At 40.9% G+C, this 16,277-nt stretch overlaps 1 protein-coding gene across 2 annotated transcripts in view; it reads left to right on the top strand.

Annotated features, from left to right (window-relative positions):
• The first annotated feature begins 6 nt into the window (after nt 1-6).
• PPP3CA (protein phosphatase 3 catalytic subunit alpha) overlaps nt 7-16,277 on the top strand; it is a 173,847-nt gene continuing 157,576 nt past the window's right edge. For both annotated transcript variants that reach the window (XM_015624828.1, XM_015624827.1), the window contains exon 1: nt 7-507. In XM_015624828.1, coding sequence (XP_015480314.1) covers nt 450-507 — 58 coding nt within the window. In that variant the 5' untranslated portion in view covers nt 7-449. The remainder of the gene's footprint in view (nt 508-16,277) is intronic.

Below are 16,277 nucleotides of genomic sequence, written 5' to 3'. Positions count from 1 at the left end.
GGCGGCGGCGGCGGGAGGAGCCGGAGCGGCGCGCCGTGGAGGAAGGAAGCGCGGGGCTGGCCGCTGCGTGTGCAACCTGGCTGTTCCTGCTGCCCGCGTCCACTCGCGGCTTTTCCTGCCGGCGCTGCCTGACAGCCGCCCGCCGCGGGTGTTGTCGCCGGGGTCTTTGGCGGGGGGGGGAAGAGCGAGCCGTCCTGCACAGCCCGGAGGCGTGATTGAAAGCGAGCAATAATTAACTGGAGGAGGAAGAGGAGGACGGGGGTGGAGGAAGACGAAGGAGGAAGGCACCGCGCGGCAGAGCCCAGCCGAGCCAGCGAGCGGCGGCGGGACGCGGCAACTTCGGCCGCAGCGGAGGAGCCGGAGCCGTGACCGCAGCGGCCGCCGCCGCCTCAGCCCGCGCCTGCCCTGCCCGAAGGGGGAGAGCCTCGCCGCCTCCCCGGCCGCCGGACATGTCGGAGCATAAGGCCGCTGATCCCAAGTTATCGACGACGGACAGGGTGGTGAAAGGTGGGTGCTGCGCCCCCGCCGCCCTTTCGGCCGGGTCCTCCCGCCGGGCCCCCTGCTGCCGTCCCCCCTTCCCCGCCCCGGGCAGGTACCGCGGGGCTGCCGGTGGCGCGGCAGCTGGGAGGGGTGGGCTCGGTCCGGGGGCTTGCGCCGGGCCCCAGTGGAGGGTTTGCGGCTTCCCTCGCCTGCCTGCCCGGCGCTACATTGCAGCATTTCCCCCCCTTCCTCCCCCCGCCGCCTCCCCCCCTCCGCCTCGAAGGCGCTGCACAGGGCTGGCGTGAGAGAGAGGGGGAGCCCCAGCTTCCTCCCCCGCCCCGGTGCCTGGGGGAGAGGAGGGCAGGGCTCGGCCCCCTCCCCCAGCCCGCCAGCTCCTCTGGGCATCCCCCATTCCTCCTTCTCCTCCGGTCCGCGCTCCCCGGATCCCCCCCCGCAGGCTGCGCCGCCGCCGCTTGTCACTGCCGTTCTGCTCCCCGTATGCAGCAGGGATGCCTGGAAACCTCCCCGCGCCAGCAGCCGGAGCTCCGCTCCCACACCGAGCGCCGCTGCTGGGGGGGAGCGGTTGCGCCGCCCGGCTCCCCCGTGCCCCGCTCCCTCAGGGCCGCCCCCGCGGCACCCGCGGCGGGGATGCCGGGCGAGGGGGAGCGCGCCGTGGGCGCGGGCCGCGGGCGTTGTGGGAGGCGGCGAAGGCTGCTTCCTCCTCCTCCTCCTTCTTCTCCTCCTCCTTCTCCTCCTCCTGCATCGCCGTCTCTAGCTGACGGCCCGGCCTGCTAGGATGTGAAGTTATCCAGCGGGCGTACCGTGGCCGTGCTCCCGCGTGTGCGTGCAGATGTTGCGTGAGGGTGCTCGCCACAAACACGCATGGGCCCCGTGGTTTTTTCTCTTTCGGAGGTACGAGTGTGATGCCAGCCTCGGCCGTATAAACAAATTAGAGTTTGGGTTAAAAACACGTTGTACCCCGCAGTACAGACCAAGGTTTTATTTACTGGGGTGATGATGCCTGATGTAAATTGCACGTGTGCATTTCTCGGTGTGTAGGAAGTGCACGTGTATTTATTTAGTCTGCGTTTTTTGGTTGTTTGCTTTTTGTTTGTTTCTTTCCTTCCGCACTTGGCACACGGCCAAGTGTACCCAGCTCTAGTGTATTTCACCCGGTTAAGTTATAACCCGTATGCTACGGTGGACAGCACAGATCCCAGGTGCGGCACGCATGTGTCCAGATCCTGGGAAACTAGAAATGGAAATGGCCTTGAAATATGTACACTTTTGTATTTACATGAGTGTATGCCAGAGTGAAACACTCAGTGTAAATATTATTTGGGAAGATGTGTTATCTATGGTTTTGTGTTTATATTTACATTTACCTTCGTATGCCTTTTTCCCCTCTTAGTTCGTTTTATGCCCCTCCAAAGGGAATTGTAGATACTCAGATATTGTAAGAAACATAATTGTAAGATTTTTTAGAAAATCACTCGTAAATTCACCTTTACCTTGTAATATCTGGAGTATTTACAATTTAAGTTGCAGTCTGTTACATCACACCAAGAGTAGGCTTTAAAGCCTATGTTTAGCTGGTACTTTTCTCTTGTAGAAACAACAAATGGCCATCCTGTTAGGAGAACTTAATTTTATTTTTTTTTTAATTTTCTTAATCTGCTTGGCTCTAATACATGGCCAAATGTCCTGATCTTTGCTGTGGCAGAACTTCTTTTGGCCTAAGACAGTGTTTGTCATGAATAGGAATTATTTCAGTATTTACAAAACCTAAAGTGCTTTCAGCTCATCTAAATGTGTTTTGTCAGGAATTGCTCTTTGCATTTTTCACACATGTAAATGTCTCAAACATCTAAAACCATTATTTCTAAGAAAATTTAGCAGTATGTGTAGTTAAATACTTTTATAATGCAACTCAAAGAGAAATCAACTTGATTAAACTGAGCTCAGGTCTTGAAGAAAAAGGACATAGGTGCTGCTTGGGTGTCCATTGCCCCTGCTAAATGTTTGTCTCAGAATGTCAGTGTTTCAGTGTAGATCTGAAGATCTTGTTCAGGCCTCTATTAAATATTGAAATCCTTTTAAGGTCTTAAAATAGCATCTGAAGAGTGTAGCACACAGTAAACTGATTGTTAATAGGCTTATTCTTTGCTGCATCATAGGCACTTCACACTGCCTTCATATGGATGTTAAGGAAATCAAGAAGACGGTGGTAATAAAGAAAAGATCACTTTGTTGTTTCTATCCTATAGTATGTGATTTGTACCCTCTTGAAATGAACAACTGAAATGGACTTGCAGTGTTAAATTAATAAAGAAGAATTAAATAAAAAGGTACATTGTGAGCACCTATATAAGTAGTTGAAATCTTGTTATTTTAGAGAGAAAAAACAGGTATTCTAACACTGGTAAGGTGTAACCTGAGAAAGCAAGTTAGTTAACTTATTTTAAGTTAGAATACCACGTAAGACCCTGAAAAGGAAATGCCTTTATCATGGATGTATTCTCTGGATGAAATTTTTTCCCCTGCTTGCCTGTGTGCGATTTTTTTGTTTGATTTTATTGTGTTTTGTTGATTTTTTAATTTTTTTTTAAACCATCTCTACTGCTGGTGTGTGAGAAGAGACATTTCCTTCTAACAGTAACTCTGAGCTGGCTGGTGAAAAATCCTGGCTTGGCACTGTTACATAACGATGGGACGGGCTTGGGGGATTACAGTTCCAGCAGCTTTGTGCAAATTGCTTGTGGCTGAGAGCTGCTTCTTTAGGGGGTTCCTGTGGGTTTGGTTTTGTTTTTTGCTTCTCGTGCTTAAAAAGCTCAAATATACGGAGAAGTGGAGTATTTCCATAGGCAAGGATTTAACCTCACACTCATTTTGCTTTGCTTTTTGAATCGTCTGTACTGTACTTAAACTGATTTGACTCAGAAATAAAACATGCTTTTGGGATGAGGGGAAAAAGGCTTGGGAGCCCCTAATGTTTTTAACATCTTGGTCTTCTGGCTTTGTTATGCAGATCTTACACTGTCATATGATGAGCAGTGTAAAGATGAAATTCAAGTTTGTGTGTAATGTTAACTTTCCAGAAGCAAATTAACTCCTGTTCAAGTTGACAAAACCATCGGTTTTGTTGAGCTAAATAAAAAAGTAAAATGAATCCAGAGAATGCAGTTATGGTTTGAGGGGGTACTTTCAATTTATTCTGGTGAGATGGTGTGTATGTTGTGGTGCAGATTACACAATTCATCTTTACTCTGGATTTTGTTATACTGTAGAGGAGCAACACTTTGGTCTGTTGACTGCAAATATGATAAACAGTATGTTCAGGTTCATTCAGAAGTTTGTGGGATCAAGTCTCAGGACAGTATACTGTTGCAGGAGGTGCTGATTCAATATAGTTATGAATTGAAATTCTTCGTCTTTTTCTTAGCTGTAAGGGGTAGCTTTTACTTGAACAGAACTGTCTTAAAAAGTTCTTGTTCTTCAGAACTGAGGAAGTTATTCCTTATCCATGCTGCTTCTGATTCCTAAGACTTGCCAGCCAGAGTGTGGGTTTGGTTGTTCTTGTGAAGGTAGGAATACCTGTCCAGGAAAAACTGGACTGAGGATAGTAGCTCATTCCACATGGCTCAGCTGCCTGATGTCAACAGCTTTGGCTCACTAAGACATTAGTAAGATTTGAGCCCCACCCATGGGGAAGGAAAAGCCTTGTATCATGTTTCTTGACCTCCTCAACATATTTAGTGTTTTATTAGTGCCTCTGAGGAATACTGCACTAAAGCATAAAAATCCTAAGTAAAAGCTTTGAAGGTCAGCTGGGGTAGTCGTACAAAAAAGTGAAGTCGGTATTTCTTGGAAATCTTGCAGTTAGTTAGGTACAATAATTGTTTCAATTTTTTTCTGGGCAGGTCAGATGGTTGTATGCTTTTGTGTGGGGTTTTTTTTGTTTGTTTGGTGCTTTTTTCTTGGAAGTAGAGTTACAGTGAAATAATTGTCTCGGCTGTTTAGAAGGGCTGTAGCCATGGCTTGTGATCCTTGATGTTGGCAGTCTTTCCTCTTGTGTGTTGCATGGAGAGGCGTACATGATTATATTTGCAATTGACAACATGCAATAAAACCAGACACCGCTCTCTGCTGTCTTTGAATTTCAGACTGTGTCACTGTTAATGCTTTCCTAAAGTGCAGGCTGACAGTTGTTTGTAATATAATATGAATGCCAGCTCATGATCGATACGTAGCCATCAGTGTTAATTTCAGATTTGTGAGAGGTAAAATTGCTGTCAATAATGGGAACTCTCAACTTCACTGCTAATTCCCATTAGTCCGTGGAGACCTGTGCGTATTCACCAAAGGCTCGTGCTCCAGGCTGGAATCCAGCATTGGTGAATTGCCTGTGTCGCACTCTGAATTGAGTTCAATTTTTCCAACATAGATGTGTCCTGCAAGTGCTTCAGTGGTTTCTGAGCAATTGTGTTGACCTGAATGCCTGTAATGCTGCTGGATTTGGCATGTATTTTGGTGTAAATTTGTGTATGCTTATTTATGACAAGGACCAAGGTTACTTAAATAGTTATAACTGTCTAATACAGTAAAGGATATGCCTCTCTTTTGAGGGTGCTGAAGATTGTGTCTACCTGATCTTCAGGAGGGAAAAGAAAGAGTTGCTTTGTAGCTGTTTCTATTGGCACAGAAAAGCTGAGTTCCGTTTACTTTTAATTAATTTATTGTTGTACTACTTAGAAATATACTGCTTGTTCTGAGGATTAGTGCATCTGGGTTCAAGGTGTATTACTAACTAGAGAATCCACCCACAGCTATGCCAGAAAGGTGGCACTGGTACCGCTGGGGATTGATTACCTTCTCTTCCTTATCCACTTTTGCCTTCATTTGAAGGAACAGGTGTACATCCACCTCAGATTTAATAACTCCATAGCTGAAAATCTCCTGGTACCTTTATGAAATAAGCTGTGTGAGAGGCACCTAAGAGCAGAAAACAATTGAATATTCTTGAAGAGGTATTACGGTTGTTTAGGAAAGAAAATAAGGTTGCCGTGTTATATTTTTTTATGTATGTACCTGATTTGTTCTTACCTCATGTTAAAACTAAATTAATACTTGTAACACCAGTAAATTTTATCAACTGGATGACACTCAGGTGTTTCAGTCTTTGTATGTTTTACTTGGTGTAAACCTGTGTGTGTATGTGGTACGTGTGCAATGCTTTTGAGTGATTATGAACGTGGTGCTGAGAAACTGAAATAAAACCAAAGTACAGTCTTTGATGACTATGTGTAATAAAGCTGGTGATTTGTTTTGATTTATGAACTCACTGAGCCTCTTAGTCATTAAGACCATTTTGTAAATAAGCCCTTTAGTGAAGCAAGTCTTTTGCTGTATAGGGGTAAAATTGTGCACATGCTGAAGGGTGCATTTCTTACAGAGTTACTGCTGCCCTGCATAGGTGGGAGGCTTTTCTCATGCTCTGTATGATGAGAGTGGCTTGCTGAGTGTGCTGAGTCGTAGGACTGATATGAAGTGAGACACAAAATTGCCTTGTTTGTGTGTTAAAAACCTTTTGTATGCTTCTGAATTACATGTTGGCTAAAGCTGCCTTCTGTTGCTTGCTCTTTTTGACTGAGTCTCGCTAGGGAGCTGATGCTTTTAATACCGCTGTTGGTAATCTTGAAAGAGGAGTACATACTGGATGATATCAGCATTTAACTTAATTGGAAAATATGAGCCAGTTGAGGTCATTTTCCATAGGGGGATGTTGTAGAGAACAGTTGTTTTCTCTCTGCTATCCATATCCAAATTGAATGGTATTTTCTTCCATCACGTGTATCTCACTTAGAGATGATAGCTGTTGCATAGATATGCTTGCATTTCAGTGCAGGTTGTGGTAGGAAGATCACGTGCAAAATATATTTACCTTTGATTGTATAACTTGATATTTTAAATTATCTTTTTGTAGTTCAAGGCTTCTAGAACTCAGCACAGTGTTTTCTGTCTGGTATTTTTAAATGGATTTTTTGTCAAAAGTAATCTTGGATAATGTCAATAAATAAGTATCTGTAGCTTGGATACTCACAACTCAACTGGTTTCTTTCCAGTTTCTTCTGTTTTGCTGGGTGGCTCCTACTTATAGTACAAAAGCAGGACTATAAGTTAAATTTGGTACTCCATTTAAGTGTAAATATTAATTTATCTTAGGCTTCTCAGTGATGTTGAAGCAGTATATAGTGGGGATTACTTTCTTCTTCATAGCTTCAAGGAATGTGGAAGAAAGTACTTCCTTAAGAGTATTTTGAGATGGGGAGATACTGCTTAACACTTACTGTAAGCATGCCATAAAAGAAGCCACAAGTTTCTGAAGTAAAAGCCACTTCAAATCATCTGCATGAAAAGGTGCTTTCTTATATTCTTTTGTATGTGGTTTCATGAATCAAATATAGGCTATGATTTCACAATGGTTCTTCAGCTGAGTACTGAAATAATTTCCTCTTCTGATAATCAGTCATTTACCTTGACTTTCCCCCATAAAAGATCATTTTATGTCTGCTCAGTAATGGTGGAAAGTGTCATCTCAGTTTTGAAAACCATTATACTGCATGTGCAGCCTAAGTGTGTATGTTCACCTAAGTGTGTGGCTCACTGAGTGGTCTGCCACTTGGGTTGTAGATTGAGATGTAGAATTGCTGGAGGTGGTACTCCAGGTACATACTTACTATTTTCCTATAATTACTGAATGAAGGAAGAGACTGGAGATCACATGTGAAAAAACAAGGAAACGATAAGTGCTATGATAGTAAATCATTCTTTTCAAGGTAAAAACCTTACCCAATTCCTACCATATTTACTTGTCTGCCAGAAAGTTGCCACTGTTGAAATAACACCTCCAGATAGTACCTCCTTGATAGTCATCTATGTGTGTTTTGAATGGAGTGATATCTCTATTTATAAGAAAGCTTAGACATGGTAACATTGATACAGCAACACTGCTGTATGAGGAGAACATGACTGTCTTCTTTAAGATTGATTTAGAATGCCAGCATCATCTCCAGCTAATTTCCAATTAACGCCATTTATGTTTGGAGCTGGAGAGGAAAAGAAGCAGAGTGGAAAGGCACAACACATTAAAAATGTTAGTTTAAATTGGAAGTTAGTTCTTGTGTGTCTGGGGGTGCGTGTGTCTAAGGTGTAGATGGCATCCTTTCACTTTAGCACGTATTCAAACAGTTTTTGAAAACATTTCATTTGAAAACTGTCTATCGCTCAGACTTCTTTCTACTTGTAATTAAAAGCTGTGCTGAACTTGTGTTGTAGCTCCTATTTCTTCTCAGCAAGTTGGGTTTTTAATGCTTTCTCCCTCTCATGTCTCCAAATGCCCTTTCTTTTCCTATCTATTCCTGTCCTGCATTTCTGCAAACTCTTCTCTCCTTATTGTGCTCTAGTGCTTATTTGGTTATTGCTAAGTATGATGAGCAGCCTAAGGTGCTGCCTGGTAGATTTGGGTGCATGTATTTAATGGAAGAGGTTCATAGAACACTGTCTTTTTGTGCATCTTTAGGTGCCTGGGGAATCCTGTGAGAACAGGGGAAGTCTCTTCTCAGACTTCTGTTGTAACTCTGCAGCCAGCTGCTGACTGTAGCTTTCTTTTCAGTGAATAGCTCCACTGTCAGTGTGCTGCTCAAGCTCTACCCAGCTTGTCACAGAAGGATGTCTCTATTCTGCAGCTCAGCTGCCACTTGCAAGTTTCTTAGTGGTTTATGTTGAACACTGATTGTGACTGTTTCAACTTGTGTAGTTTGCAAAAGTAGCATGGACAGCGTGTTCTTGGTTAATTTGCAAGGGAGGTAGTATGGGCCCTCGTGTTTTGGTGCTTTTATAATCGGACGTGGAAGTTAGTTAGCAATGAAAGAAGACTTGGAAAAGTTGGTAATACTTAAGAAGAATCCTGAGACTCACCACAGATGAGTGAATTTTAAAACCCTCACCTTAAACTTTAGGTGTAGAAGGTGCAGAACCTAGTCTGTACGGAGGCTGTACCAAACTTTTGTGGAACAGGGAGGGCAAAACCATGCTAAAAAAGCAAAAATTTTTGAAAAAAGCAGCGCCTATTTTTTCATCTTTCAGATAGGCATATCTGGGTTAATAAAATAAAGCTTTCAAAGTTAAAAAGTTCTGTAATGGGATTAAACATGTACCGATGGCGACAGCTATTGGTATAACAGTATTCTTTCCTATCTCCTTTTTCTCCATTCCATCTTTTAGAGGCATTCAGTTTAGACATTTTATTGCATCAGATTCCTCTTGGCCAAAATCCTTTGAGTTGTCTTGACTGTTGCACAATGTAGAGCTGATGGAGCAAGGAAAAAAAAAACAAAACAAAATTGCTATAGAGCAAATTCTGCTACAGTGTTTGTCCAATACTTCCTAATTGTGCAGACTTGATCTTTTTGTACAATGCTGCCATAAGAAAGGAAGTGCACTTTGAACTTCTGATTGGAATGGTGAAAATAACATGTGCTAATAATGGCTTACGCATATGTGATGCTACAGAGAGTCTTATAACAGTCACTCTGGGCATTGTTCAATTGGCTTAATTAATAAAATCCAAACTAAAGAGTTTTGGCCTCATGTAGCGTGTGATTAGATTTTTATTTTTAATTTAGACTTTCATGAGTGTCTTTGAAGGTAGGGTGTACAATTTTACTTTTTTATTATTTTTTTAAATTTGTTGATAGTGACAGATGAGTAACTGTGTGGCTGCATAAAGTTTCAAAGTTGTTCGTGTTTTGAAGTGACCATCATTTAGAAAGAAATCCTTTCCAGTCTAGATAGATGTCCCAAAGTGAGGAAAATAGGCTCAGCTTCTAACTTGTTATCTGTTGCTATGTTTGGTTATAAGTACATGTTTAACAATTTTTTCTTTCTTTGGGATAAGGAACCTTCATTATCATAGGTATTTTGTTGCAGCTGTGTAACAGTCCCACACTGGTGCTAGAAAATGGGTCGAAGCAGTGTATGTTTAGGTGGTCTTCTTTCTAGAGTATTTGCAATTTCTCTGGCAGTGTTTTTATGTCTTAAAGTGGTAAAATGGCTTCTGGTTTTCTTCATGAATTATTGATTTTCTTGATAACTATAGGGAAGATAAAAAGCAGTTCAGGATTGTGATTTCTTTGCGGTCTATAGCTCTATATGGATGATCCTGGAGGGCAAGACACATGGCTAGAGAGGAACCAATACTCTCTAATTTTCTTGAGAAATTACATGAAGTTACTTGAAATAGTATGTTTCAGGTTTTGTGGAGATTTTATGTGGGAACACATGCTTTCCCCTAGCTTTTCCTCCATATGTTAAGGAGTAATGCTCCATTAGACAGACTTGTATCTGAAAATTCTTTCTGCATCTATATATATATGGGCTTTTCTATTTTAACCTTTTCTTTGCATTTGTGTACTTGAATCTTTATGAAAAAATCTGATTTGGTTCATGTATAGTTCAGTTAGCAAGAAAATTAAAAGCTTCTTGATGGTGAAGCCTACCCTTGGTTCCAGAGAAAAGATGTTTCATCATTGTCTTTGAACTTGAGACTTTTAGTCACACACCTCTTTTCAATGAAAAAAAAAAACAACCCAGGATTTATCAGTTGAATTCTCTTTTTATCACTGGAAAAGACAATTTTGATAATTTAATACATGTTATTTACCATATTTTTTTAATGTAGGTTAACATAATCAACATTTTGAATAAAGAACCGTTCATACAAAATCCCTTCCTATCCCCCCAAAACACTCAAAACCAACCCATGAACAGAAATTAAGAAATAAAATTCGGCAGTATTTAAAAAATTTCTTAGTCTTTTTTCCATGATGCTTGCCAAGTTTCAGTTTGATGTAGATTACAATGGTCATACTGTGTTACAATCTTTAAAAAAGTGCAACTGGTCATTAGCTGCAATGACATGAACAGCTGTAGTACTTTATGACAACAGCTGGGAACAATCTAGTTCTCTTCAATAACTTTCTTTTGTTGTTTCTTTCATATCATTTTAAAAATGAGAAAGCGAGATTATTGTATTTGTTCTCTATTTTACACCAGGGATTTCTTCATAGGCAGTGGTGGCAATTACATATCAAAATACGACGCTGCTGTTTTTGACTTGGAACATTTCCCTCTGCAGGACCCGTTTCATAATCCGCTGAAATCTGTGGGAGTTGGAGTCTTTCATTAACTTGAGTAAACTGTGAATCAAGTTGTCATCCTAGGATTTCTTATTCTGGCCTTCCTTTTTCAGTGCTTGATTTCTCTTTGGTTTAAACTACTTTGTTATATCTGATCTTTCGGAGCATTAGCTCTTATTTTAAGAGTGAGCTAAGTGCCTTTCTACTTTGCAATGCTCATTTACCAAGTGAGGATGAACTTGTCTGTTTGAAGGTCACTGGTTTGCCAAGAAAATTTGCCTCGCTGTTGCTCTCTTTTCAGAAGTGTAGTCTAAAATGTTTCCTGTGTAAGCATATATGGTTGTTCTTTATTATTGAAAAAACAAGCAGAAGACTTTGTGTATACATTTTCTTTCTGTAACTCTTTACAAAGAAGTTGTCTTCAGTAATGAACGCATTTGGGTCACCCTAAATAAAATCTGTTTAACTTATTTTTGGGATATAATAGAGAAACTCTTAAAATAACACAGGTAGTACTAAAGATGTATGTACAAGGTGTGGGAGCATTATTTACTTCCCTGAGAAATCTGCTATCCTGTGTCACCCAAGCAGTGGTGTCTGTGATTACTAGAGGGGAGCCCAATGGCATAACATGGTGTATTGGGACTACAGATGGGGAGTTTGGGAGGAAGAAATGAAGAGCACAGTGGCGAGGGGGTGTGTGTTTAGTGCAGTTAAGTGTTACTAAGGGAATTTAGAACTAAGGTAGTTTAGAAAGCCAAAGCAGAGAGCTGTTTTGGTACTGCTTTGCCTCACAAGCCCTGTTGGCTCAGATGAGTATCGTGGAGGTGCCTGTGCAGTAGGGCAGGAAGCTGAGTGGTAGCTTCTGGAGAACTTGACTCTCAACAAGCAGAGAACTGGCAAAGGTAGTTGGTGAAAGTTTGGTTTAGATTATGAGAGAAAGAACTTACTGCATATTAAAAAAAAAAAAAAAAAAAGTTTGCTGAGATAAAGTATTTATAACTTTTGTTAACCATAACAATTTTTAATCCGTCCTTATGTTATCAGTAATTAGGAGGTGAAAATGACTTTAGGATGCTGTGTTTGGAGCATCCTGAGATAAGGTTACTTTTGGTTATTCAAAGAAAGAAGTGAACTCAAAAAAACATGATACTTGTACTACAAAATGGGAAGAACCTGCACTCATCAAGTTTTAACTTCTGGGCTGTTGACTGCTTCATCAGGTATGGTTTGATTTGGTTTGTTTTGTTTTTTTTTCCTCCCTTTATCATTTAATCTTCTGCTTTCCACTTCAGTGGAGAAATAGTGTATCTAATTTTTATGAATGATGTGTCAAAGTACCTTTCTCAATCGCTCTCAGTGAAAAAGCACAAGCTCTGACAGCTTCACAGAAGCCCAGGATGGTTAACTTGGAGGGACCTCTGGAGATCATCTAGTCCTGCCCCAGCTTTCTCAGCCTTTAACCATAGGAGATGTGCCTTGGTCCCTTAAGTCATCTTTGTCGCACTTTGCTGGGCTCTTAGTAAGTGGTCCATATCTCACAGTTTATGTGTGACATGTGGAAGTATATGAAAGTTAATTTATACATACAGAGAGCTTGTACACTAGGGAATAGCATACTTCTATCCTTTTAACAAGGTACTGTTCCTTCCCTGGAGCTCTGAATCTCAGGTGACACCTCACATGTAAATACTGCTTGTTTACCACAGAGAAGATGAGGGATATCACTGTCATTAAAGTCTTAATTAAGAAGTCTTAAATGCATGTGAATTTTTTGTGCACTATTAACCTCACATCTTGTATCCTATTGTAACAGACATATCTTGCTGTACGTTATTTGTATAACCTTGGCTAATCTCAGAAGTACTGTCCATCAGTGAGTTACTCTGAGGTATCTTTTTGGTTATAATCCAGTTGCTATGGCTTCTGAAAGTGTTTTACACTCTTCACCTTCACCCCTTGATTTATGGAGACAGAGGTTTTTATGGGGGTTGTATTAGAGAATTTGCCAGAAGCTTTCAGGGCTGCATAAGGAGAATTGTTGCCAGCAGGTTGATAGAAGTGTATCCTCTCCTCAGCACTGGTGAGGCCACACCTGAAGTGCTGGATTCAGTCTTGGTTCCCCCAGTATGAGAAAAACATGAACATACTGGAACAAGTTCCAGTGCACAGGGATGGCCTTGTGGCATCTTACATTTGAGGAAGTCTGAGAGAGCTGGGGCCACTGAGTGTGGCGAAGACAAAGCTCAGAGGGGCCTTATCTGGGTGTATGAAAGCTGGTCTTAAGAAATGGAGATGGGGCAGCCAAGCTCTTGTCAGTGGTGCCCAGTGACAGGGCAAGAGGTAACAGGTGGTAATTGACTGCTCTCAGTAAGTGAGTTTCTGCTTTTCAAACACTAGCACAGGTTGCCCAGAGAGGTTGTGGAGTTCCATCCTTGGAGTCATTCAAAAGCCATCTTGATGGGGCCTTGTGCATCTGGCTCTAGTTGGCCCTTCTTGAGCACAGGTATTGGTTGGAGCAGCTGAACAACAGAGGTCCCCTTTCAACCTCAACTCTTCTGTGATCACCTTTTACTCAGCTCTCTTAAATGGATAATTAAAACACGTGATCAATTCAGAGGCCTTTTGATCCAGCATGAAATACAGAAATCTCCCTTAAAATGCAGTTATGTTTGCTAATAAGGTATTCTACAGGAAGAATGCTTTGTGTGTTTGAGGGTCCACCATGTAAATAATTATCTTGGCATAGTAGCAAGGTACGTTGCATTGAGAAGATAGATACATATTTTTTTGAGTTAATGCATCCATATGTAGCTAGTAGCATTGCTGGCAAAATATTTGCACCTATCACTCTTGAGAAGTTTCAGAATCTCCCAAGCATGTGCAGCTCTGGAGTTTGGTGTAGCTTGAAAACAGGACAGATAGTATGACCACTGTACTTTGCTTTGGGCAACTGTAAGAAAAAGGGAAAGAATTTTACATAAATCTTCCATAGTTACTGACAGTGCCTCTAATAGGACCATCAGAAAGGTCCCTTTTCTAATTACTGGAAGGAAGTAGTTGTCTTTCCCTAGTCCTTGGTTCATCTGATTTTTTCACAGTGGCATGACAGTTGAAATTGGGAGGGGTGGCAATTGTCTTTCAGCTCAGATACATTTCACTGGCACATTTTTTCTCTCTGCTTTCTCATGTTTATTTGTTTCCTTATGAGGGTGGATGTTGTTCTTTAAACCTGACTAGGAAATACCTGAATCTTGCATGTGTAAAACTAAAATCAAACCTGAGATAAGGGAATCTCTTGATGTGGTATCAGAAAATGAAATGAAAATAGCATCTGGAAAAGTTCAGAGTATGACAAAATTATGTTGACTGCTTTAGAAAAGTTAGTAGAGCAACCATTCTAGAAGTTTTGAGCAATAGTAGATGGCATCACCTTCATGGGTAAGTAATCTGGATAATGGAGGTAGTAGTTTGTTTTGGAAGTGTAGCTTCCAGGGTTGCTCAGTTGACTAGATACATATGAAGAAAAAGATAGATACCATAATTTAAAGCATGAATTACCTTGGTGTATTATAAATCATAACATAAATGAAAATCTAGGACAAACATACCATCCTTATGAAAGATGTTTAAATGCATTTACTGTCTTTGCAACACACTGAACAATAACTGGGGAGAGGGCTTTCTAGTGCTTTTGACTTAATTTCAAATGCTATGATTTAATTATCTGTAATTAAAAAAATGTAGTTTTCGAGAACTTACTGGTTGCCCAAAGGCAAGTAGTGTCAAAGATTTACCTCAAATTAAAAAAACAAAAGAAAAGAAAAGAAAGAGATAGGTTTAACATATATACCATGACGTTGAAAGATATTCCTGGCAAATCAACTCAACAAGGAGCTGAGGAGGTGCTTTGAATACATGGAAATGAAGAGCAGATGGGAAAGCACAACAAGCTGCAGGTGCTGTTAGTAGCACGTGTTCACCTACATGAAGCATGAATGGCTGTTCCAGGGATATCTATCTAGTTGTGCTCCAGGACATTTCTCTAGAAGTGGTTATGTCATCATCTTCTGCTCAGCTACAGCCATGCAGAGACAGCTTTTTTAGCACAGTGGGCACCTCTATAGTTTTAAGTCACCAGAGGAAGTTGTTTCTATGGATTATATTTATGAGATGATATTTGACTATGGAGGAAAGGTTATTGTATAGCTATTGAAATGTTATATTGAAATAATATAATTTATTTCTGGTGGAAGATATGTGGTGCTGGGATTTGTTGTTGGGAATCCTCTGTATCCTGATGCTCTGTTAAGCTGAACATAATTAAAAGTGACTTCAGTTTGTGCCTTAGCTCTATCAGAACAGATGATTCAAGCTGCTTCTAATAAATAATTTTATCATCAAATACTAACAAATTACTATGGTTTCATAAGACTTGAGGCAAAAAAGGAGCTTTAATATAACAAAACTGGCAAAACAAAACCTTGGTTCCATCATGATTCTAAAAAAAGGAAGTGCTGTGGGAGAGTGGTGGATTCTTTCTGTGCCTTGAATGCAGGGCCAGGATTTCAACTGCCTCCCTAAAGCTTCAGCAGAAACAATTTTTGGCTTAAGAAACTCAGGTTTTATCTTTGAATAAAGATAACTGGTGGCAATAATACTACTTTTTCTAATGTGCAGAGCACCTGAATCAATGGTGAGATTAGATTACCTGTCTAGCCAGAAAATGCTACAAAATCCTTTCACAACTGTATTTTAACTACAAAGAGAATGATTTTTGCTTGATTTCATGTTAATCTAGTACCATAGATTATTGTGGTGAAAAAAGTTTCTTTCAAAGTGTTTTTGTATTTCCTATGCATCACTCTTTTGGAAAAAATACCCTTTAAAAAAGGCTAAAAGGGCATTTGTAAATAATAATCTATAAACATGGGAATAATACATGGCACCTATTTAACTGCTGGAGTCCTTGGTGAAAGCAGTGTGTTGGGGTTTTTTTGTCCTTTTTGTTGATTCCTGCTTTCACCTTTTGGACATGCAAAAATCCTATTTCTTGACGAGTACCTGCTAAGCTTTATCAGATGCCTTCTAAGTGAGGTGAGTCTTCAGAAAGTTTCAGTGTAGTAGGGGCCTAGGAAGGAGCAAGATGGGCTGGCTCTGAAATATTCTGTGTTGCAGGAGGCTGGAAAAGCAACAGGCTGAATTTATTACCAGTTCAGTATACAATAACTTACAGAAAGGATGCTGCTTGAAGCTAGGGAAAAGTCACAAAAAGACTTTGAAATACCTTTTGTTTTCTGCTTCAGCATCTATACATTTAAGTACTTCAAAGGAGAAAGAAGTATTCACCTTTGGTAGTGGGAGCTGCTGAGTATGATAAGTGAACCAGAGAGGATAGTTAGTTACTTATTCATGTTTGTGTATCTGCAGCACTGTGGAAATCTCTGTTAAAGGTCTAGTTTCTCTTCAAAGAAACCACCAGAAAAAAAGATCCATATAGGCAATGTGTTTGTACACAGTAGGACTGTAATATCCTACAAACATCTTCCTGAGATCAGCAGGTGCTCTTAAACTTTGCTGTAGAATTGGAAATAGAAAAAG

Source organism: Parus major, chromosome 4 (assembly GCF_001522545.3).
Source record: "Parus major isolate Abel chromosome 4, Parus_major1.1, whole genome shotgun sequence".
NCBI lineage: Eukaryota > Metazoa > Chordata > Aves > Passeriformes > Paridae > Parus > Parus major.
This window is presented reverse-complemented; position numbering and strand designations above follow the sequence as displayed.